Source organism: Carcharhinus amblyrhynchos, chromosome 12 (assembly GCF_965287045.1).
Source record: "Carcharhinus amblyrhynchos chromosome 12, sCarAmb.v2.hapA, whole genome shotgun sequence".
Taxonomy (NCBI): domain Eukaryota; kingdom Metazoa; phylum Chordata; class Chondrichthyes; order Carcharhiniformes; family Carcharhinidae; genus Carcharhinus; species Carcharhinus amblyrhynchos.
In genome coordinates, this window is record NC_137335.1 from 65,043,181 (window position 1) to 65,067,296 (window position 24,116).

The following is a 24,116-nucleotide window of genomic DNA, read 5'->3' on the forward strand; positions in this document are numbered from 1 at the left end:
AACTGTTTAAAGCATTTATTTATTGTATTTACTGCTTTAAGAATTCTGACGGAGTGGTTAGCAGGCAGTTGTGGTCCATCAGCTTTAAATATCAACTGACCACAAGGTGAAGCCTTCCATTGTTTGCTGGAGCAGACGAGTGAAGGAGCAGAGAGAGAGCTAAGATTTTACCTGTTAAAAACCTGTTTAAAATAAGTTTAAAGCACTTTGTTCTTTGTAGAACTGTTTAAAGCATTTATTTATTGTATTTACTGCTTTAAGAATTCTGAGGGAGTGGTTAGCAGGCAGTTGTGGGCCATCAGCTTTAAATCAGCGCCAGGTTTAAAAGGAGGCCTGGTGTAGACAGCGGGCAGCGGAGTGAGTGGGCAGCAGAGTGAGTGGGCAGCAGAGTGAGTGGGAAGCAGAGTGAGCTACTAGGGCTTAATATCAAAAAGGGCTGGAAGGAAAAAAGGCCAGGTGAGTTCGTTTGAAAAACAAAAAAAAACAAAAAAAATTTTTTCAAAACTACTACAGTGAATAATGGAGGGGCATGTGATGTGTGGTTTCTGTATGATGTGGGAACTGGTGGACCCTAGGGTTCATCCCAGTGACCATGTCTGCAGTAAGTGCAGGTTGCTGGAGGAGCTCCAGCTCAGGGTAAATGAGCTGGCCTCTGAGCTACAGACACTGAGGCTCATCAGGGGGAGAGAGGGTGCCATTGTCAATAGGGTGCAAGTGACATCCACCCCCCCTAGACTGGCTAACTCTAAGGGTCAGGGACAAGAGGGGGCTGCTGGGAGGAGGAAGGGGGGTGAGGAGCGGAGGCCTCAGCCTCTTAATCTGCATAACAGGTTTGAGGTTCTTGCTTCCAGGCTGGACGAGAACGAGGCAGGTGAGGTTGGTGAGCAAGCTGCACACGGTACAGTGCTGCAGCAGGACATAGGCAAAGAGAATGGGAAAAGGAACGTAGTAGTGATTGGGGATAGTGGGGTGAAGGGTATTGACACTGTCCTTTGTCACAATGACAAAGTGCACAGAAAGGTGTGTTGTCTGCCTGGTGCTCGGGTCCGGGATGTCGCAGCTGGGCTGCAGAGGAACCTGGAGTGGGAGGGTGAGAATCCGGTCGTTGTGGTTCATGTGGGTGCCGGCGACGTAAGCAAAATGCAGACTGAGGATCTGGGGAGGGAGTATGAAAAGCTGGGAACGGAATTAAAAAGTAGAACCGACAAGGTGGTTATCTCTGGGCTACTGCCTGAACCGTGTGCAGATGGGCGTAGGGTTGACAGGATTAAGGAAGTGAATGGGTGGCTCCGGGATTGGTGTGGGAGGAATGGGTTTGAATTTATGGGGCATTGGCACCAGTATTGGGGTAGGTGGGACCTGTTCGGGCGGGATGGGGTTGGTCTGAACCGTGCTGGGACCAGAGTGCTGGCGAATCAAGTAAAGAGGACTGTAGACAGGGCTTTAAACTAATTAGGAGGGGGGAGGGTGCGAGGGTAGGTGACCTTACGAGGTCTAAAGTTAAGGAGAGTGTACATGTAAGGGAAGAGGCCGAGGATGTCCCAATAATAGAGGGAGTAGGGGGCGTGAGTATAGTTGGTGGCGTTGCGGCAAATAGGGTCCAGGTGAAGGCTGGGATGAAAGCACTTTATCTGAATGCACGAAGCATTAGGAATAAAGTGGATGAGCTGATGGCGCAGATCGACACAAATGGATACGATCTGGTGGCCATTACAGAGACGTGGCTGCAGGGTGACAGGGACTGGGAGCTGAATGTACAGGGCTATCAAGTGTTTAGGAAGGATAGGCAGGAGGGAAAAGGGGGGGGCGTAGCTCTGCTGATTAAGGATAGCATCACGGTGGTAGCAAGGGATGATACTGGAGCCAAGGAGCAGAGGGTGGAATCGTTGTGGGTGGAGATTAGGAACAGCAAAGGGAGGAAGACGCTGGTGGGTGTCGTCTATAGGCCCCCGAATAATGATCTGGAGATGGGGCGGGCTGTTAACACGCAAATAAGTGCAGCGTGCAGGAATGGGACGGCCGTAGTTATGGGGGATTTCAATCTGCATATTGATTGGTCGACCCATGTTGGACATGGGGGGCTCAAGGAAGAGTTCTTGGAATGCTGCCGGGATAGTTTCCTCGAACAGTGTGTGTTGGAGCCGACGAGGGAGCGAGCTATCTTGGATCTGATGCTATGTAACGAAGTGGGTAGAATTAGGGACCTTGTGGTGAAGGATCCTCTTGGGGAGAGTGATCATTGTATGGTGGAGTTTCTGGTGCAGATGGAGGAGGAGAAAGTGGGTTCCTGGACACGCGTCCTTTGTTTGAATAGAGGGGAGTACGGTAGGATGAGAGAAGAATTGGCGAATGTGGACTGGGAGAGCGCATTGGAGGGAGGGTCTGTTGAGGAGCAGTGGAGGATCTTTAAGGAGATCTTTCTTGGTGCTCAACGGAAATTTATTCCGAGGGTCAAAAAGGATAGTAGGAGAGGTAATAAGCCGTGGATAACGAAGGAGGTGAAGGAAAGTGTTAAACTAAAAGCGGAGGAATTTAGAGTAGCTAAGAGTAGTGGGCGAGAAGAGGATTAAGAACATAAGAACATAAGAAATAGGAGCAGGAGTAGGCCATCTAGCCCTTCGAGCCTGCCCCGCCATTCAATAAGATCATGGCTGATCTGTCGTGGCTCAGTTCCACTTTCCCGCCCTCTCCCCATAACCCTTAATCCCTTCTCTTATCAAAAACCCATCAACCCGCTTCTTAAAAATATTTAGCGAGGCAGCCTCCACCACTTCAACGGGCAGAGAATTCCAGAGATTCACCACCCTTTGAGTGAAGAAGTTCCTCCTCAACTCCGTTCTAAACCGCCTCCCCTTTATCTTGAGGCTGTGCCCCCTAGTCCTACTGTCTTTTTTGAGCGGGAAGAGTCTCTCCACCTCTATCCTATCCATCCCATTCATCATCTTATAAGTCTCAATGAGATCTCCCCTCATTCTTCTAAACTCTAACGAGTACAAGCCTAGTTTATTCAGCCTCTCCTCATAGCTCAATCCCCTCAACTCCGGTATCAGCCTAGTAAACCTCCTCTGCACTCCCTCCAGGGCCAAAATATCCTTGCGCAGGTGCGGCGCCCAAAACTGCACACAGTACTCCAGCTGCGGCCTCACCAATGCCCTATACAGCTGCAGCAAGACCTCCCTACTTTTATATTCAATCCCCCTCGCTATGAAGGCCAGCATCCCATTCGCCTTCCTGACCACCTGCTGCACCTGCAAGCTGGGTTTTTGCGATTCATGCACAAGGACCCCGAGGTCCCTCTGCACCGTCGCCTGCTGCAGTTTTTCGCCACGTAAGTAATAGTCCTTCCTACCATTCTTCCTACCAAAGTGGACCACCTCACACTTGCCAACATTAAATTCCATTTGCCATTTCCTGGCCCATTCGCCCAGCCTATCTAGATCCTTCTGCAGACTCTCCACACCCTCCGCACAATTTGCCGTTCCCCCAATCTTGGTGTCATCAGCAAATTTCGACACCCTGCACTCGGTTCCCTCCTCCAGATCATCTATATAAATGGTAAATAGCTGAGGCCCCAGCACCGACCCCTGGGGCACCCCACTAGTCACCATCCGCCAATCCGAATAGCACCCATTGACCCCCACTCTCTGCCTCCTATTTGACAACCAATCCTCTATCCACGCTAACACCCTACCCCCAACTCCATGTCCCCTGACCTTCTGCAATAACCTCCTGTGAGGTACCTTGTCAAACGCCTTCTGAAAATCCAGAAAGACCACATCCACCGGCTCTCCTCTATCCACTGCCCTAGACACATCCTCATAGAACTCCAGTAAATTTGTCAGACACGACTTCCCTTTAATGAAACCGTGTTGCGTCCGCCCTATCAAGCAATTCCCTTCAAGATGCCTCGCAATTTCCTGCTTAATGATGGATTCTAACATTTTACCTACCACAGACGTTAAACTAACCGGCCTATAATTCCCCGCCTTTTGCCTGGCACCCTTCTTAAACAACGGCGTAACATTAGCCGTTTTCCAATCTTCCGGCACTTCCCCGGAATCCAGCGACGTCTGGAAAATAACCACCAAGGCATCCACTATCACCTCCGCCATTTCTTTCAGAACCCTCGGATGCATTCCATCCGGTCCTGGGGACTTGTCCACAATCAGCCCCTCCAGTCTGTCGAGCACCACCTCTCTAGTAACAGTAATGTCATTAAGACCCTCCATTCCTACCACCTTTCCATCGCTAACACCCGGCAAATTATTCACGTCCTCCTCCGTGAAGACAGAAACAAAAAAGTTATTCAAGACCTTCGCCATATCCCCATCCCCTACCACTAGCTCCCCTTTCTCATCCTCTAAAGGACCAACATTCACCCTAGCCAGCCTCTTCCTTTTTATATATTTATAAAAACTCTTGCTATCCTTTTTTATATTAAGCGCTAGCCCAGCCTCATAGCTTCTCCTACCCTCCTTTATCAACTTCTTTGTCAATCTTTGTTGACATTTAAACCTTTCCCAATCCTCTTCTCACCCACTGCTCTTAGCTACTCTAAATTCCTCCGCTTTTAGTTTAACACTTTCCTTCACCTCCTTCGTTATCCACGGCTTATTACCTCTCTTCCTACTGTCCTTTTTAACCATCGGAATAAATTTCTGCTGAGCACCAAGAAAGATCTCCTTAAAGATCCTCCACTGCTCCTCAGCAGACCTACCTTCCAACACATTCCCCCAGTCCACATTCGCCAATTCTTCTCTCATCCTACCATACTCCCCTCTATTCAAACAAAGGACGCGCGTCCGGGAACCCACTTTCTCCTCCTCCATCTGCACCAGAAACTCCACCATACAATGATCACTCTCTCCAAGAGGATCCTTCACCGCAAGGTCCCTAATTCTACCCGCCTCATTACATAGCACCAGATCCAAGATAGCTTGCTCCCTCGTCGGCTCCAACACACACTGTTCAAGGAAATTATCCTGGCAGCATTCCAAGAACTCCTCCTCGAGCCCACCTCGTCCAACATGGGTCGACCAATCAATATGCAGATTGAAATCTCCCATAACTACTGCCGTCCCATTCCTGCACGCCGCACTTATTTGCGTGTTAACAGCCCGCCCCACCTCCAGATCATTATTCGGGGGCCTATAGACGACACCCACCAGCGTCTTCCTCCCTTTGCTGTTCCTAATCTCCACCCACAACGATTCCACGTTCTGCTCTTTGGCTCCGATATCATCCCTTGCTACCACCTTGATACTATCCTTAATCAGCAGAGCTACGCCACCCCCTCTTTCCTCCTGCCTATCCTTCCTAAACACTTGATAGCCCTGTACATTCATCTCCCAGTCCCTGTCACCTTGCAGCCACGTCTCTGTAATGGCCACCAGATCGTATCCATTTGTGTCGATCTGCGCCACCAGCTCATCCACTTTATTCCGAATGCTTCGTGCATTCAGATAAAGCGCTTTCATCCCAGCCTTCACCTGGACCCTATTTGCCGTAACGCCACCAATTGGGACATCCTCGGCCTCTTCCCTTACCTGTACCCTATCCTTAACTTTAGACCTCGTAGCGTCACCTACCCTCGCACCCTCCCCCCCCCTAATTAGTTTAAAGCCCTGTCTACAGTCCTCTTTACTCGATTCGCCAACACTCTGGTCCCAGCACGATTCAGACCAACCCCATCCCGCCCGAACAAGTCCCACCTACCCCAATACTGGTGCCAATGCCCCATAAATTCGAACCCATTCCTCCCACACCAATCCCTGAGCCACCCATTCACTTCCTTTATCCTGTCAACCCTACGCCCGTCTGCACTCAGTTCAGGCAGTAGCCCAGAGACGACCACCTTGTCGGTTCTACTTTTTAATTCCATTCCCAGCTTCTCATACTCCCTCTGCAGATCCTCAGTCCGCACTTTGCCTACGTCGCCGGCACCCACATGTACTACAACGACCGGGTTCTCACCCTCCCACTCCAGGTTCCTCTGCAGCCCAGCTGTGACATCCTGTACCCGAGCACCAGGCAGACAACACACCCTTCTGTGCACTTTGTCATTGTGACAAAGGACAGTGTCAATACTCTTCACCCCACTATCCCCAATCACTACTACGTTCCTTTTCCCCTTCTCTTTGCCTATGTCCTGCTGCATCACTGTACCGTGTGCAGTTTGCTCACCAACCTCACCTGCCTCGTCCTCTTCCAGACTGGAAGCAAGAACCTCAAACCTGTTATGCAGATTAAGAGGCTGAGGCCTCCGCTCCTCACCCCCCTTCCTCCTCCTCCCAGCAGCCCCCTTTTGTCCCTGACCCTTAGATTTAGCCAGTCTAGGGGCACCCTCTCTCCCCCTGATGAGCCTCAGTGTCTGTAGCTCAGAGGCCAGCTCATCCACCTTGAGCTGGAGCTCCTCCAGCAACCTGCACTTACTGCAGACATGGTCACTGGGAAGGACCCTGGGGTCTGCCAGTTCCCACATCATACACAAACCACACATCACATGCCCCTCCATTATTCACTGTAATTTTTTATGGGAAAAAATTTTTTTCCTTGTTTCTTGCTGTAGTAGTTTTGAAAAAATTTTTTTTCCTTGTTTTTTTTCAAACAAACTCACCTGGCCTTTTTTCCTTCCAGCCCTTTTTGATATTAAGCCCTATTAACTCACTCTGCTTCCCACTCACTCCGCTGCCCGCTCAGACGCTGCCCGCTGTCTACACCAGGCCTCCTTTTAAACCTGGCGCTGATTTAAAGCAGGCTGGTCCACAAATGCCTTTTCACCACACCCTCAGAATTCTTAAAGCAGTAAATACAATAAATAAATGCTTTAAACAGTTCTACAAAGAGTAAAGTGCTTTAAACTTATTTTAAACAGGTTTTTAACAGGTAAAATCTTAGCTCTGTCTCTCTCTCTCTCAGCTCCAGCAAACAATGGAAGGCTTCACCGTGTGGCCCCTTGATAATTAAGCAGGCTGGTCCACAAATGCCTTTTCACCACACCCTCAGAATTCTTAAAGCAGTAAATACAATAAATAAATGCTTTAAACAGTTCTACAAAGAGTAAAGTGCTTTAAACTTATTTTAAACAGGTTTTTAACAGGTAAAATCTTAGCTCTGTCTCTCTCTCTCTCAGCTCCAGGATTGGGAGAGGTTTAAATGTCAACAAAGATTGACAAAGAAGTTGATAAAGAAGGGTAGGAGAAACTATGAAGCTGGGCTAGCGCTTAATATAAAAAAGGATAGCAAGAGTTTTTATAAATATATAAAAAGGAAGAGGCTGGCTAGGGTGAATGTTGGTCCTTTAGAGGATGAGAAAGGGGACCTAGTGGTAGGGGATGGGGAAATGGCTAAGGTATTGAATAACTTTTTTGTTTCTGTCTTCACGGAGGAGGACGTGAATAATTTGCCGGGTGTTAGCGATGGAAAGGTGGTAGGAATGGAGGGTCTTAATGACATTACTGTTACTAGAAAGGCGGTGCTCGACAGACTGGAGGGGCTGATTGTGGACAAGTCCCCAGGACCGGATGGAATGCATCCGAGGGTTCTGAAAGAAATGGCGGAGGTGATAGTGGATGCCTTGGTGGTTATTTTCCAAACGTCGCTGGATTCCGGGGAAGTGCCGGATGATTGGAAAACGGCTAATGTTACGCCGTTGTTTAAGAAGGGTGCCAGGCAAAAGGCGGGGAATTATAGGCTGGTTAGTTTAACGTCTGTGGTAGGTAAAATGTTAGAATCTGTCACTAAGGAGGAAATTGCGAGGCATCTTGAAGGGAATTGCTTGATAGAGCAGACGCAGCACGGTTTCATTAAAGGGAAGTCGTGTCTGACAAATTTACTGGAGTTCTATGAGGATGTGTCTAGGGCGGTGGATAGAGGAGAGCCGGTGGATGTGGTCTTTCTAGATTTTCAGAAGGCGTTTGACAAAGTGCCTCACAAGAGGTTATTGCAGAAGGTCGAGGGACATGGAGTTGGGGGTAGGGTGTTAGCGTGGATAGAGGATTGGTTGTCAAATAGGAGGCAGAGAGTGGGGGTCAACGGGTGCTATTCGGATTGGCGGATGGTGACTAGTGGAGTGCCCCAGGGGTCGGTGCTGGGGCCTCAGCTTTTTACCATTTATATAGATGATCTGGAGGAGGGAACCGAGTGTAGAGTGTCGAAATTTGCTGATGACACCAAGATTGGGGGAACGGCAAATTGTGCGGAGGGTGTGGAGAGTCTGCAGAAGGATCTAGATAGGCTGGGCGAATGGGCCAGGAAATGGCAAATGGAATTTAATGTTGGCAAGTGTGAGGTGGTCCACTTTGGTAGGAAGAATGGTAGGAAGGACTATTACTTACGGGGCGAAAAACTGCAGCAGGCGACGGTGCAGAGGGACCTCGGGGTCCTTGTGCATGAGTCGCAAAAACCCAGCTTGCAGGTGCAGCAGGTGGTCAGGAAGGCGAATGGGATGCTGGCCTTCATAGCGAGGGGGATTGAATATAAAAGTAGGGAGGTCTTGCTGCAGCTGTATAGGGCATTGGTGAGGCCGCAACTGGAGTACTGTGTGCATTTTTGGGCGCCGCACCTGCGCAAAGATATTTTGGCCTTGGAGGGAGTGCAGAGGAGGTTTACTAGGCTGATACCGGAGTTGAGGGGGTTGAGCTATGAGGAGAGGCTGAATAAACTGGGCTTGTACTCGTTAGAGTTTAGAAGAATGAGAGGAGATCTCATTGAGACGTATAAGATGGTGAATGGGATGGATAGGATAGAGGTGGAAAGACTCTTCCCACTCAAAAAAGACAATAGGACTAGGGGGCACAGCCTCAAGATAAAAGGGGGGCGGTTTAAAACGGAGTTGAGGAGGAACTTCTTCACTCAAAGGGTGGTGAATCTCTGGAATTCTCTGCCCGTTGAAGTGGTGGAGGCTGCCTCGCTAAATATTTTTAAGACGCGGGTTGATGGGTTTTTGATAGGAGAGGGGATTAAGGGTTATGGGGACAGGGCGGGAAAGTGGAACTGAGCAGCGACAGATCAGCCATGATCTTATTGAATGGCGGGGCAGGCTCGAAGGGCTGGATGGCCTACTCCTGCTCCTATTTCTTATGTTCTTATGTACCTGAAAAGGCGCCAGACTGTGGCGACCAGGGGATTTTTGCAGCAACTTCATTGCAGTGTTAATGAAAGCCTACTTGTTACACTAATAAGTAACCTTTAACTTCAATGTTTGCTATTTAACTTTAAATTATATAAAAACGAAGTATTATATAAAAATTACAGATGAATTATTTTAAAGCAAGGAATAAGTTACATACATGTGACCTGCTCCAATTATCCTCTATACTCGAGAGGATAATTGCATAGTTTTTCATATCAAGATGTTCAAGAATGATTTAAGCTGAAGACTAAACCTGGTCTTGACTTCTCATGCACTAAACAAAATACACTCAACAATCAATACAATTTATTATTAAATTAGTTTTGAATGCTATATTACTGATGTTAAACAGAGTTCTCTAGACTCACCGGATGATTCTTCTGCAAAGTTTTCCAGGTCCTTTGCTTGATGTCATTCACATTTATGGAATCTTTTTTGCTCAGTTCATTTATAGCCATATTTATATGATTCCTTGTCACACTCAGCAGTTTCTCCATATTTGTCCAGAGGTCATTGGGTTTGGAGAGATCCAAAACCAAAACAATAGAAAGGGTCCTAATTCAAATAGAACGACACAAATGCCTTCAATTGCTTTCAATGCATTTAAAAGTTGTAAAATAGTAGGATCTTTCTCTTCAGAAGATGTCACCCTTATCACCATATCAAATTATATCTGTCTAAGCCCATTACAGAAGATACACATGACAAAGTTTTAAATTCTATTTGATTAGCCAGCAAATTGTATAGATATGGTACCTCATCTATGTAGCAAAGTTTTTCTTTTTGTGTGTTATGATCTCAAGGGAGACCTTTAACTTTTAGGAAATATCAAACTTTCAGTTTTTGCCTGAAAGAAGTTATGTCACAAGATTTCATGTTTTAAACAAAAACATTTTCTGTATGAGAAATAAACAAAGCAAGTCCTACTAATTTAACACGATATTTCATATACTTTTATTACTTATACCCAAAAATCTTAACAGAACACTTTCCGTTCTGCACTTAATTCCAATCAAGAGTTCTTCTTTAATTTCCAGGATCTTGAGGTTCTTTCACTTCGCCTGGGAACAAGCTGGGGGTACCACGGCTCTTCAGGATTCATTTTAATTCTCCTCAGTTTTCCAGTCTGGCACTTAAGATTTCTAGAACTTGTTCTCTCACTGCGAGCATTCCACTGCCAATCGCTTCCACTGCTTTACCAGGCTGATCTGACAATTTTAATTCCTCATGCACTTAGACTTTTCATTCCGAGCACGGAACTCAAGCGCAATTCCTGCTCAGTAACTCAACATTGGGAACACCCCTGATTCGAAATGGCTTTTTATGCTTCTTGTTCTGGCTGCTGGCAAATACAGAATTCCTTCCCCATAGCCTTAACTGCTGGAATGTTTCTCACAGTCTTCTAAGCTGATTCTGCTTGTTTCTCTGAGAAAAATAAATCCCACAAAAATGGGTAGTTCACTGTAACCTATCCCCGTAGCAAGCTCACTCCTAGGATGTCCCAGATAGAGATTTAAGTTAATTGTCTTTTACCTTCAAAACAACTGTTTGATTCTGGGATGCACATGAATTATGTACATCTCCAATGAGAATAACTGCCCTCTTTCTAGACTTGTTGATTCCATCAAGAAACCCAGTATTTACAAGTTACCTTTAGCATCTTTGATATGGGGAACCTACATGTATAATATAGTAATATTGCAGCATATAGCCAACGGAACAACATCACTTCCGATTCCCCACAAGGTAAATATGCTAAGTTTACATTATACAAAGTCTAAATACGAAAGGTACCAAAACCCAATCAAATCTTTATATAAAAAGTATCAACTGACAGGCAAGGTATTTGTCTAGTCTAGCTGTCTATTCTTGTGAATGATTTTAGGGGTTACAATAGCATTAGTACAGTTGTGGGAGCTACTTTCTCACTTGCCTACTTGTTGAAGGAGAAAACTGAAGGGGAGGAAAAAGGAAAAGAAAGGGATATAAACAGTCTTAAAAACCTGTAATGTGGGCATAATATATTTCCAGTGGAATGAAGAGCTTTATAATAAATAAATATATAATACAGCTTTGAGTTTGTAAAAAAAATGGGTTTTAAGGAAAACTGCTACAAACATGGGTGGAAATGTCCATAGAACCACCAGAGTAGCAAATCAAAGGTCATAAGATACAGGATAGCAATTTCAGTGCAGTGAAGTATTAAGCAGTTGTCAGATATTTTCACCATTGTACAGCAAAATAAAAAGCAAATCAAGTATAAAAAATTACAACCAAGAAATTCTGGTTAAAACAGAATTTTGTTTTGTATGCTAATATCCTTCAAGTCATATTTAATTTTAGAAAGACACGAACACAAACCTTATATTGTCGATGCTAATTGGAATCTGAGCAAGATCAGATAATGATGTTCCACCACCTAGTTCCCAAAAGTGAGCAATATCCTTTGGCTGCAAAACAGTGCAAAGATAGAAAACAAATTTAGAGTAACAAACTACCATATGTAATCTCATGTTGATGGCTACCGCTGACTTCAACTATATTAACATTCTATTTTCTACAGAGTTCAATCGTTTGTCTACTTTGTCAGGAAGAATCAAAAAGCAGAATATCATTTAAATCGAGACACTTCTTTGAAGGAGAGGAATCTGGGTGCCCTGTTACATGAATCACAAAAAGCTTGTATGAAACAAGAGCAAGTGTTGGCAAAAGGACATGGAATGTTGGTCTTTAATGCAAGGGGAATGGAGTATCAAAGTGGAGAAGTGTTGCTACTGATGTACACAGCCTTAGTGAGACTCATTCTGGAGTACTGCGTAGAGTTTTGGTCTCCTGGAAAAACAGAATTGCATTGGAAGCAATAGAGAGAAGGTTTGCACGGCTGATTCCAGGGATAAATGGGTTGTCTAATGAGGAAAGGTTCAGCAAGTTAAGCCTATATTCATTGGTAGCAGAATGAAACATTTATTGAAACATAAAGGATCCTGAGGGGATTTGACAGGGTGGATTCTGGTAGGATGTTCCCTCTTTTGGTGGGGTGTAGAATTAGGGGGCATGGTTTAAAAGTAATGGGAAAGGGTGATCATTTCTAAAATTCTAAGTCCTGAGCAAGCGTGAAAACAGGAGTTTCAGATTTTTTTTTGGCAAGACCACAAGTCCAATCTTATGCCACTCTGTGCAAAAAAAAATCGCTAAATCTGTTTTCTGCTAGTAGGGGGAGAAGGCTGGGCCTCTGCTCACCGGAAAGCCGCCAGTGGCAGTACAGGCACAATCGCGCTTGTGCAGATCTCTCTGCCTGCCCCTGGATGGCGTCCGAAGCTTCCCCCCGCTGCCCAGGATCGCTAGTCTCTGAGGCTGATCACCTCCCCTCCCCCCGGGCCCAGTTGATTGCCAGTTGCCGAGTGTGCAGCATGTCCCCGCCTTCCTCCCCTTATGCCCAGCTGTCATCCAGGCCTCCTCCCCTTAGACCCCACCCCTTGGCACTGCCTGGTGCCAGTGGACACTATCAGTGTGCCAGGTTGGCATTGTCCAAGGGACACTCCTCCCTTCCAGCTCCCAACCTCTTACAGGGCCTCAATGGCCTCTGGTCCTACCAGTGAGGCCATCATGGTAGGGTGACGGAGACCATGCGTGATCCCCGCCAATGAGGAGCTTCACTGGTGAGGCCACTAAGGCAAGTGAGCTGGATGAATGCGTCCCTGCTCACTAATAATGTTTAAACCGCAATTTAAATAGATTTAAATATTAAGATCAGCCTTGTGCCTTTTCTGGATGCAAGGCTGATCTTGCTAAATATCCGGGCCCGGTAAGAATGCGGTAGGTCAGAAATTGGGCGTGAACCTGATTTTTCACCTATCTTGCTCGCATTCTCACTGGCTCGCCCCACCCATTGACAGGCAGGACAAGAAAGTAAGATCACCCGCAACAGGTTTCTCATTTAAGACAAAGATGAAGAAGATTATTTTTCTCTGAGAGGATTGTTAGACTTTGGAATTCTCTTCACAAGAGCAGCTGAGGTTGTGTCATTGAATATATTAATGGCTCAGTGACACAGATTTTTGATTGACAAGGAAGTTAGGTAAGGTCAGCCATGATTTTATTCAATGGTGGAGCACGCTTGATTGCGGGGTCATATGGCCTGCTGTTTCTGCACCTTTTTCTCACATTCTTATGCCAATCCAGCAATTGTTTCAGATTTGGACAAATGGTCATCAGCAACCCTTATATGTCAGTGAGATTTCTGTAATGTTCTACCACTAGGTAGCAGCAGTGTACTTTGCTGTGTACAGTAAAATAGAAATGCCGGGAAATGCACCACAATCCTATGTTACCACCTCAATGTTTTGAGTGTAGACCCTTATCAGAACTCAGTGTTTCAAACCTCCTGATGAGTCCACAGCCAAAATGTTCATCCCAAATTTATTTCAGATTTCCAGCATCTCTTTGCTCGGTAGGTTATGTAGTAATTGCAAATTATGCCAATGCCCTCCAGTGGCAGAAAATTGATAGTTCTGATCAAGTAATTATCACTAGAAATGCAGTTACAATTTATTTTAAGACAAATGTAAGAAAAAATTGAATTCATGATTATAAGTTATAAAGTACTGTAATTATTAAAATCCCTGACCACGTAGATGCATAATGTAAAGTCGCAATAAAATTTCACAAATAGGAACAACTACCTTTTCTAAGGTTTGAGAGGCACATATTATTTGGATGATGGGTATATATGTTCAGAAACAGTGTACACACAATTTTTAATCAGTTCTCCCTGAATGTATCTTTAAACGTTTTGCAGAGGCAGTTTAGAACACATCATTTCTGTAGAAGTTCTACATAATATTATGAAGTTCTGCTCCACTGATCTATGATGTGGGTAATTGAGAGCATTTCCCATTCAGTTGATTATTCTTGAATATCTGGATATGAAATACTACGCAAAATGGCTGCTCTCAGATTCCTCTATTTATACGTGTTGAATCAATACACCTATTCATACATCAGGGTAACAAGTTCACCACACAATATTACAAATAGCAAAACATTACTGTTTAAAGCTAGACAGGCTGGTTTGAGAGATAATGGTATCATAACTACATTCAATCAATGACTTTGTCAAATCTATTATTTCTTTGGAGACATGTCAGATTATAAAAGATCTATAACTTGTTAAGGGTCATATGGGGAGCAGAATACATGTTACAAATCTTGGATAGATAGCCTAGAGACTTTCAGGGCAAAAGCACTGTCCAAATTAAGTGGGATCGAATGAAAGCTTTTAACGTAATTTAGCAAGAAGATATATTGGACCCAGTAGCTCGTGAAAGTGCAGTCAGCAGATCAATAATAAGTTTTTGCTGTTTCTTGTTGGGAGCTGGAGGGTGAGGGCTTACAAGGGAGTACTAAATCTAAAACAAATATGTATATTTCACCTTCAAGACCTTCAGTACTGGCTTACTCTGGAATATCATGTCCCATAATGTTGACATTCATATCAGGTAAATTTTGAAGGTCTTTGCCGTGGTTACTCTCAGGCCATCTTGAATAAGACCAAGTAATTAAAACAGTGTTGCCCCTATGTATTTAGATGTGCAAGCTAACTTAATATTCTGCTTCACAGCAAGAAAGTTAGTATTCTATTAATAATTAACATTCTGATCCATAATATCCTGATGTTCCCCTATTTATTCTTCATCATCTGACCAGTTACAAGGGTGGGCTAATCTCAGTCTTAGTCCAGATATCTTTGTGACAACTGTCAGTGGTGACTAGTGGAGTGCCCCAGGGGTCGGTGCTGGGGCCTCAGCTATTTACCATTTATATAGATGATCTGGAGGAGGGAACCGAGTGTAGGGTGTCGAAATTTGCTGATGACACCAAAATTGGTGGAAAGGCAAATTGTGCGGAGGGTGGGGAGAGTCTACAGAAGGATCTAGATAGGCTGGGCGAATGGGCCAGGAAATGGCAAATGGAATTTAATGTTGGCAAGTGCGAGGTGGTCCACTTTGGTAGGAATAATGGTAGGAAGGATTATTACTTACGTGGAGAAAAACTGCAGCATGCGACGGTGCAGAGGGACCTCGGGGTCCTTGTGCATGAGTCGCAAAAACCCAGCTTGCAGGTGCAGCAGGTGGTCAGGAAGGTGAATGGGATGCTGGCCTTCATCACAAGGGGGATTGAATATAAAAGTAGGGAGGTCTTGCTGCGGCTGTATAGGGCATTGGTGAGGCCGCAGCTGGAGTACTGTGTGCAGTTTTGGGTGCCGTACTTACGCAAGGATATTTTGGCCTTGGAGGGAGTGCAGAGGAGGCTTACTAGGCTGATGCCGGAGTTGAGGGGGTTGAGCTATGAGGAGAGGCTGAATAAACTAGGCTTGTACTCGTTAGAGTTTAGAAGAATGAGGGGAGATCTCATTGAGACGTATAAGATGATGAATGGGATGGATAGGATAGAGGTGGAGAGACTCTTCCCGCTCAAAAAGGATAGTAGGACTAGGGGGCACAGAGGAGGAACTTCTTCACTCAAAGGGTGGTGAATCTCTGGAATTCTCTGCCCGTTGAAGTGGTGGAGGCTACCTCGCTAAATATTTTTAAGATGCGGGTTGATGGGTTTTTGATAAGAGAGGGGATTAAGGGTTATGGGGAGAGGGCGGGAATGTGGGACTGAGCCACGGCAGATCAGCCATGATCTTATTGAATGGCGGGGCAGGCTCGAAGGGCTGGTTGGCCTACTCCTGCTCCTATTTCTTATGTTCTTAAACTTAGCAATAAAAGGTTGACCCACAGGCAGAAATGCCAGTTGCTTTCCTGCTTGAAACAAATCTGCCTTTAACACAGCAATGCCAGTACGTACAGTGTTATGTCCTTTTGCTCTTCTTCCAAAAGTATATTCCAAAGCTAAAGTAGGCTTTGGCATTTCATCCCTGTAATGGTAAGTTCATTGCAAGCATTAAAATCATATTTATTTGGCAGACTATTATTGAAAAATTTATATATTCCTCTGCACTTATATCTAACAAAATAACCATAAACCCAATTCTAACACAGGTCATTTTTGCTCCCAATTACAAAGATGGACTAGTTAGTAATGCTGCCTCACAGCACCACAGTCCTGGGTTCAATTCTGCCCTGAGTCACTGGCTGTGTGGACTCTGCATGTTCTCCCCATATCTGCACCGGTTTCCCCTCTCAGTCTGAAAGACTTGCTAGTTAGATACACTGGCCACGCTAAATTCTCCCTCAGTGTACCCGAATAAGTGCCTGAGTGTGGCAACTAGGGGATTTTCATAGTAATGTGAACCTACTTGTGACACTAACAAATAAACTTTAAACTTTGGAGCTGGATAGGTGTGGAATTTCCCCATGCCAGCCACTATGCTGATTCCTTGTTACTGTACAGGTTCCTGTTATTTTTCTTGGAGGCCAGATTGAGTAAGAATTGGCTACTTTCCGCAATTAAAGCCATTTCTCAGAGTCCTAACTCAAAAGTTAAAATCCTGCCAGCTTTCAAACGTTAATTTCGAGTAGCTCCAACCCAATTTCTCGTAAACTACCATTACTCAGTCCTCTAAATTTCACAAATTAATACCTACCTGTCAAGAAACCTGAGTATAATTGTCGTTTTTCCCTGTAAAATAAAACACAAATGACAAGTATGTAATTTTCTATATGTATGCACATATTTGTCAAGAAGCAAAGTTAACAATTCTCACAATTAATTTGCTCTGGAAATTGTTCATGGAACAGAAATTACCAAAATTAAAATTACACAAAATACACATATAAATATAACTTATAGATTATTGAAACTTTAGTCAGTGTGATAATTTGCACCATACTGACATGAACAATGCAATTGAGAAGGGTGGTAATCTGCCATTTTAATCCCTATTAATGCCACATTGAACTGAGTATTGGTCGGAAACTCACACCCTTATATTCTCTCCCACATTCCAGAAGAATTCCTTGGTAGGTTCGCACAGTTATGAGTATTATGTAGAAATAGTATGTGGGGGACATTGAACCTACATTTCACTCAGATTTTGTACAATGTAAGAGAGAGGAAAGAATAAACAATACAGTACTATCACCATCTTTCAAAATGATGCAAATATGAACTTTTCAAAATGGATGTCAAAATCTTCAATACCAAAAATGTTTCAGTTAGTGACCTTCCCTAGAATTTTCCATGTAATGAACCTTCTTCAGGCTGTCAAATACAGGCTTCCATATACTTAGGGTATGGAACAAGTCTTGATCTGGGAGCAGACTGTTACATGGGGACATTTAAAGAAAGAGGAGATACCACTGTCACCTCCTCCAACATCCTTTATTTCTGTTCATCACCAAAGACAGAGAGGCAGATGTTTCTCGCAAACAAACCTAAATCTTATGGTGAATCGGATGTAGATATCACAGGGCTGAATGTTTATTACTTGGCATCAATTGGCAAAACAGCATGTTAACCAAAAAAAATTAAAATTAAATTCCAATTTAATGTAGTACATCAGGGACAAAGAAATCAACAGACCCTAACTGTTACTTTAAATAACATTTTGATACCAAAATTTTGTGGAACATTTTGTAGCATCCCTCACTGAGATTTGGATGGATGCTAACAGTTGTTCTATTTCTGTTTCTCCAGCGTGTGAGCACCTGACCACTTGATTTTCCCTTCCTATTTGTGGAAAAATAAATAAGCCTTCAATCAGCATCAACTCTAATCTTGCATTGGAATTACAAATGTAGTTTTGCACCTTTCTATTCTGTAACATACCATGGCCACTAGAATCCACTCCTGCAGTTCCACAGCAGTGTTTCTCTTGTGGGAGACATACTGCAAATATTGTTCTTTAGCTTGAAAGTGAACCTAGCAGCTTACCCCACTCTTATTTCCCAAGAAAAATACAGATCGTTCCTTGACTTCCAAGTTTTCTTCATTTTCTTTCTCCTCAGTCTTCTTTGAAACTTGAGCCACAGCTATATCCCAGAGAGTGTCACTGTAGGTGAAAGGAAATGCACATACATGAAGAACATTTCAGAAAAGCCATTTTATCTTTTGGCAATGTTATTTCTAGGCATTGTACAATCACCAAAAAAATTACACTGCAAAAAGAATATTTTAGTTTAACAAAACCTTAAAAATGAGTTCCATCCAAGATACTAACTTATTGTTTTGTTTTCAAATGCTTAAAAGACACTTTGTATTATCAGCATTTCCCATTTGTATTTGCATTTTCAAATATTTTCAGGGTTTTTTTGCTCTTTTTCCATCTAAAATGTGACATCTCCTGGTTTTTATTTAAAACATGGGCAACATTTGACTCTGTAGGGAAAACTATCAACTGGAGAAAGACTGATTCTAAGGACAAGGTAATACTGTTTAAAAAAAAAATTCAGACTCCATGTTAGGACAGTGGTTAGGGTGAGATCTATACTTTCAATGTGACCATCTGAGTGGATGTAGATATGTCATTACACTATTGAAAGAATTTCTCAATTTCTTGTCCAACTTTCATCAGCAATCAAGACCAACAAAATGCTTCATCCATTTACTTACTTGCTGTGAATAGTTGCCTGATACAGGGACTACGCCTCAAAACAATTCAGTAGCTGTCAAGTGATTTGGAACATCCCAAGAACATAAAGGACAGTATCACCTTTCATTCTTATTTCTACTTTTCCTTTTCTCCAATCTTGCTCTCTGTCTTGTCTCCCAACACACACTCTCCCAGGCTTCAGGGCAACTGTCATGTTCTTTAGGTAGTCCCTGAACATTGTGTACCTCTATTCTGCCATTCACACATGCCGATCAATTAAAGAACACTTTTACCACCTTTCTCAGCCTTTATCATCACAACTTACATTTCCTTTGTCCAATTTCAGCTCCCTTCTGACCCCCTATCCTCATAGCATAAATCTTGTTTAATTTTCTTTACCCTCAGCTCTGACATTGTGTTATCCAGACTCATAACATTGGGTGGAATTCTCTGGTGGTTCAAGCCAGTGGGATTCTCCGGTCCTGCTGATAGCACACCCCCTTCCACCGTTTTCCCGTCGGTGTGGGTGATGTCAATAGAACTTCCCATTGACAGTGGCAGGACCAGAAAATCCTGCCGCTGGCAAACAATGCACCATTTCCCACAGGCAGGAAACGTGTGGTGGGAGGCTAGAAAATCTCACCCATTGTCTCTACTCTCTCTCCGTAGATGCTGTCAGGCCTGCTGTGATATTCCAGCATTTTCTGTTTTTGTTAAAGGCAGTTGTGTGCCCCCCCCTTTCTATCACACATAATTATTCAGAATTTAGAGAGCATAAACAGTGAAAAAAAGGAGCCACAAGGGGCATAAACAAAAAATTACTGGGAGCATAAAAGTGGAAGTAACTGGGTGTGAAAACATTTTTTTAAAGTTTATTTATTAGTATCACAAGTAGGCTTGCATTAACTCTGGAATGAAGTTATTGTGAAAATCCCTTGGTCGCCACACTCCGGCGCCTGTTCAGGTATACAGAGAGGATTTAGTATGGTCAATGCACCTAATCAGCACGTCTTTCAGATTGAGGGTGAAAACTGAAGCACCTGGAGGAAACCCACGCAGTCAAACGGAGAACATGCGGACTCCACACAGACAGTGACCCAAGCCGAGGACTGAACCCAGCTCCCTGGTGCTGTGAGTCTGCAGTGCTAATCACTGGGTCACTATGTCATCCTTAGTTACAAGTCTCACAACACAAGGTTAAAGTCAAAAAGGTTGATTTTAAGTCCAACAGTTGGACTTTAACCTGTTGTGAGACTTCTTACTGTGTTTACCCCAGTCCAACACCAGCATCGCCACGTCATGATCACCCTTAGTTCACAGTTATTGAAGTTTGACCATTCGTGGCCCCAACTGGTTACCGAAGGCCGGTGGTCGGGGTTATAAAGTGAGGCTGTGGGGATAGAGCCGGAGTGTATCTCCCCCCACAGACTACACTAATACTGGGATTGCTGATAGTAAGCCCTGTGTGTGTCTGTGTCCAGCCTCGGGCCGTTCCCAGCCTCAGGCCGCTGCTCCCCTTCCCTCCCCTCCACGTTCAATTATTCAGCGACAATCACCATTAACCATTCACCTCGGCCGGGGCATCCTGCACAGTCAAAGACCCAGCCACTCCCTAACCTCGCTTTAACCTGAATCTCGGCTCCGCACAATGCCACACAGGTCGCCCAGGCCCCGTTGCCATGGGAAACATGCGTTGCCGCACAAACCTATGACGTCACACGCACCGACACTGCCATGCACTCTGGGAATTGTAGTACATCAAACAAGTGACGTCATTGGGTCCTTTCGTAAGAGGAGAGGCACAAGTTGGAAAGTGACTATATTGGAATTATATTGCCCTGCATCACGGCAGGGTTTTAAAATCCCATTGCATGGTTTGTCACATCAGGTTTTAAAAATCTGCACTAAGATAAAGATGAAATACTGCAGATGGTGGCATCTGAAGCTAAATTGCAAAGTGCTGCAACATCTCAGCAGGTCTGACAGCATCTGTGGAGCGAGAATAGAACCAACACATCAAGCCTGGATGACTCTTTGTCAGCTCGGACCTACTGAGATATTCCAGCACTTTCTGTATTTGACAAGAAACCTGCACCATATGTTATAATACTAGCAAAGACCTGTGTGAATTTCTTTTTGAAACATGCATTCCTTTATTGTCCTTGTAAACTACTTCTGTTGGTATATATATGGACAAAATGTGCTTTAATTTTCAATACACCACACCCCCTCCAAAGCAAATGAGACAGCTGGGCTAGCGCTTAATATAAAAAAGGATAGCAAGAGTTTTTATAAATATATAAAAAGGAAGAGGCTGGCTAGGGTGAACGTTGGTCCCTTAGCGGATGAGAAAGGGGACCTAGTGGTAGGGGATGGGGATATGGCTAAGGTCTTGAATAACTTTTTTGTTTCTGTCTTCACGGAGGAGGACGTGAATAATTTGCCGGGTGTTAGCGATGGAAAGGTGGTAGGACTGGAGGGTCTTAATGACATTACTGTTACTAGAGAGGTGGTGCGCGACAGACTGGAGGGGCTGATTGTGGACAAGTCCCCAGGACCGGATGGAATGCATCCGAGGGTTCTGAAAGAAATGGCGGAGGTGATAGTGGATGCCTTGGTGGTTATTTTCCAGACGTCGCTGGATTCCGGGGAAGTGCCGGAGGATTGGAAAACGGCTAATGTTACGCCGTTGTTTAAGAAGGGTGCCAGGCAAAAGGCGGGGAATTACAGGCCGGTTAGTTTAACGTCTGTGGTAGGTAAAATGTTAGAATCCGTCATTAAGGAGGAAATTGCGAGGCATCTTGAAGGGAATTGCTTGATAGGGCAGACGCAACACGGTTTCATTAAAGGGAAGTCGTGTCTGACAAATTTACTGGAGTTCTATGAGGATGTGTCTAGGGCGGTGGATAGAGGAGAGCCGGTGGATGTGGTCTTTCTGGATTTTCAGAAGGCGTTTGATAAGGTACCTCACAAGAGGTTACTGCAGAAGGTCAGAGGACATGGAGTTGGGGGTAGGGTGTTAGCGTGGATAGAGGATTGGTTGTCAAATAGGAGGCAGAGAGTGGGGGTCAATGGGTGCTATTCGGATTGGCGGTTGGTGACTAGTGGGGTGCCCCAGGGGTCGGTGCTGGGGCCTCAGCTATTTACCATTTATATAGATGATCTGGAGGAGGGAACCGAGTGTAGGGTGTCGAAATTTGCTGATGACACCAAGATTGGGGGAAAGGCAAATTGTGCGGAGGGTGTGGAGAGTCTGCAGAAGGATCTAGATAGGCTGGGCGAATGGGCCAGGAAATGGCAAATGGAATTTAATGTTGGCAAGTGTGAGGTGGTCCACTTTGGTAGGAAGAATGGTAGGAAGGACTATTACTTACGGGGCGAAAAACTGCAGCAGGCGACGGTGCAGAGGGACCTCGGGGTCCTTGTGCATGAGTCGCAAAAACCCAGCCTGCAGGTGCAGCAGGTGGTCAGGAAGGCGAATGGGATGCTGGCCTTCATAGCGAGGGGGATTGAATATAAAAGTAGGGAGGTCTTGCTGCAGCTGTATAGGGCATTGGTGAGGCCGCAGCTGGAGTACTGTGTGCAGTTTTGGGCGCCGCACCTGCGCAAGGATATTTTGGCCTTGGAGGGAGTGCAGAGGAGGTTTACTAGGCTGATACCGGAGTTGAGGGGGTTGAGCTATGAGGAGAGGCTGAATAAACTAGGCTTGTACTCGTTAGAGTTTAGAAGAATGAGGGGAGATCTCATTGAGACGTATAAGATGATGAATGGGATGGATAGGATAGAGGTGGAAAGACTCTTCCCGCTCAAAAAAGACAGTAGGACTAGGGGGCACAGCCTCAAGATAAAGGGGGGGCGGTTCAGAACGGAGTTGAGGAGGAACTTCTTCACTCAAAGGGTGGTGAATCTCTGGAATTCTCTGCCCGTTGAAGTGGTGGAGGCTGCCTCGCTAAATATTTTTAAGAAGCGGGTTGATGGGTTTTTGATAAGAGAGGGGATTAAGGGTTATGGGGAGAGGGCGGGAAAGTGGAACTGAGCCACGACAGATCAGCCATGATCTTATTGAATGGCGGGGCAGGCTCGAAGGGCCAGATGGCCTACTCCTGCTCCTATTTCTTATGTTCTTATGTTCTTATGACATAGTATGTTTTAAAAATATAAATAATAAGTGTAAAACAATAAGATTAAGCATAACCTGAACATTCAACTTTCCCAATAACACAATGTTTTGTTCTTTCACGGGATGTGTCGGCATTTATTGCTCATCCCTAATTACCCTTAACCTCACTGGCTTGTTTGGCCATTTCAAAGGGCAGCTAAGAGTCAACCATATTGCTGTGGGCCTGGAGTCGCATGTAGGCCAGCGTGTGACATCATGTACATGTGGGCCAGACAGGTGAAGGCTACAGATTTCCTTCCCTACAGAACCAGATGGGTCTTTACAACAATGGTTTCATGGGCATCACTGGACTTTTCCAGATTTTAATTGAATTCAAATTACACCATCGGCCACGATGGAATTTGAAACTCAGTTCTCAGACGTAACTCTGGGTCTCTGGATTATTAGTCCAGTAACAATACCACTATGCCACCACCTCATCACTATTATATATTTGGTTAGTTCATTTGGCTAGATGGCCAGTTCATGATGTGGAGCAATGCCAATAGATTCAATTCCTGTACTCACTGGGGTTATTCATGAATGCTCTGCCTTCTCAACCTTGTCCCTCACCTGAGGTATGGTGATCCTCAGATTAAATCCCCATCAGTTGGCTCTCTCTCAAAGGGGAGAACAGCCTATGGTCCTCTGGGAATAATTTTTATAATAATTGAACAATGCATTCAGTCATGTACAATGTGATAAAAGATTTATTCATCAACTGAAAATAGGTTACTTTATAATATAATCATTTAATCAGTGTGGCACGGTGGCACAGTTGTTAGCACTGCTATCTCATGACGCCAAGGACCTGGGTTCGAGTCCCAGCTTGGGTCACTGCTTGTGTGGAGTTTGCATGTTCTCCCTTTGTCTGCGTGGGTTGTCTGCTCCAGTTCCCTCCCACAGTCTGAAAGAGGTGCTAGTTAGGTGCATTGACCCGAACAGGCGCCGGAGTGTGGCGACTAGGGGAATTTCACAGTAACTTCATTGCAGTGTTAATGTAAGCCTTACTTGTGGCTAATAAATAAACTTTACTTTAAGTTTGGTGCATGTTTTCTCTTATGAGTAGGATATAAGAACATAAGAACATAAGAAATAGGAGCAGGAGTAGGCCATCTAGCCCTTCAAGCCTGCCCCGCCATTCAATAAGATCATGGCTGATCTGTCGTGGCTCAGTTCCACCTTCCCGCCCTCTCCCCATAACCCTTAATCCCCTCTCTTATCAAAAACCCATCAACCCGCGTCTTAAAAATATTTAGCGAGGCAGCCTCCACCACTTCAACGGG

At 44.6% G+C, this 24,116-nt stretch overlaps 1 protein-coding gene across 1 annotated transcript in view; it reads right to left on the bottom strand.

The window, feature by feature from the left end:
- The window catches only part of dync2li1 (dynein, cytoplasmic 2, light intermediate chain 1), a 31,373-nt gene extending 11,018 nt beyond the window's left edge, over positions 1-20,355 (bottom strand). Inside the window, exons 1-6 of the mRNA XM_080200648.1 lie at positions 20,242-20,355; positions 18,014-18,131; positions 16,725-16,759; positions 15,986-16,055; positions 11,495-11,583; positions 9,502-9,688 (exon numbers count right to left, since the gene is read on the bottom strand). Coding sequence (XP_080056774.1) covers positions 9,502-9,688; positions 11,495-11,583; positions 15,986-16,055; positions 16,725-16,759; positions 18,014-18,131; positions 20,242-20,255 — 513 coding nt within the window. The 5' untranslated portion in view covers positions 20,256-20,355. The remainder of the gene's footprint in view (positions 1-9,501; positions 9,689-11,494; positions 11,584-15,985; positions 16,056-16,724; positions 16,760-18,013; positions 18,132-20,241) is intronic.
- Positions 20,356-24,116: the final 3,761 nt, after the last annotated feature.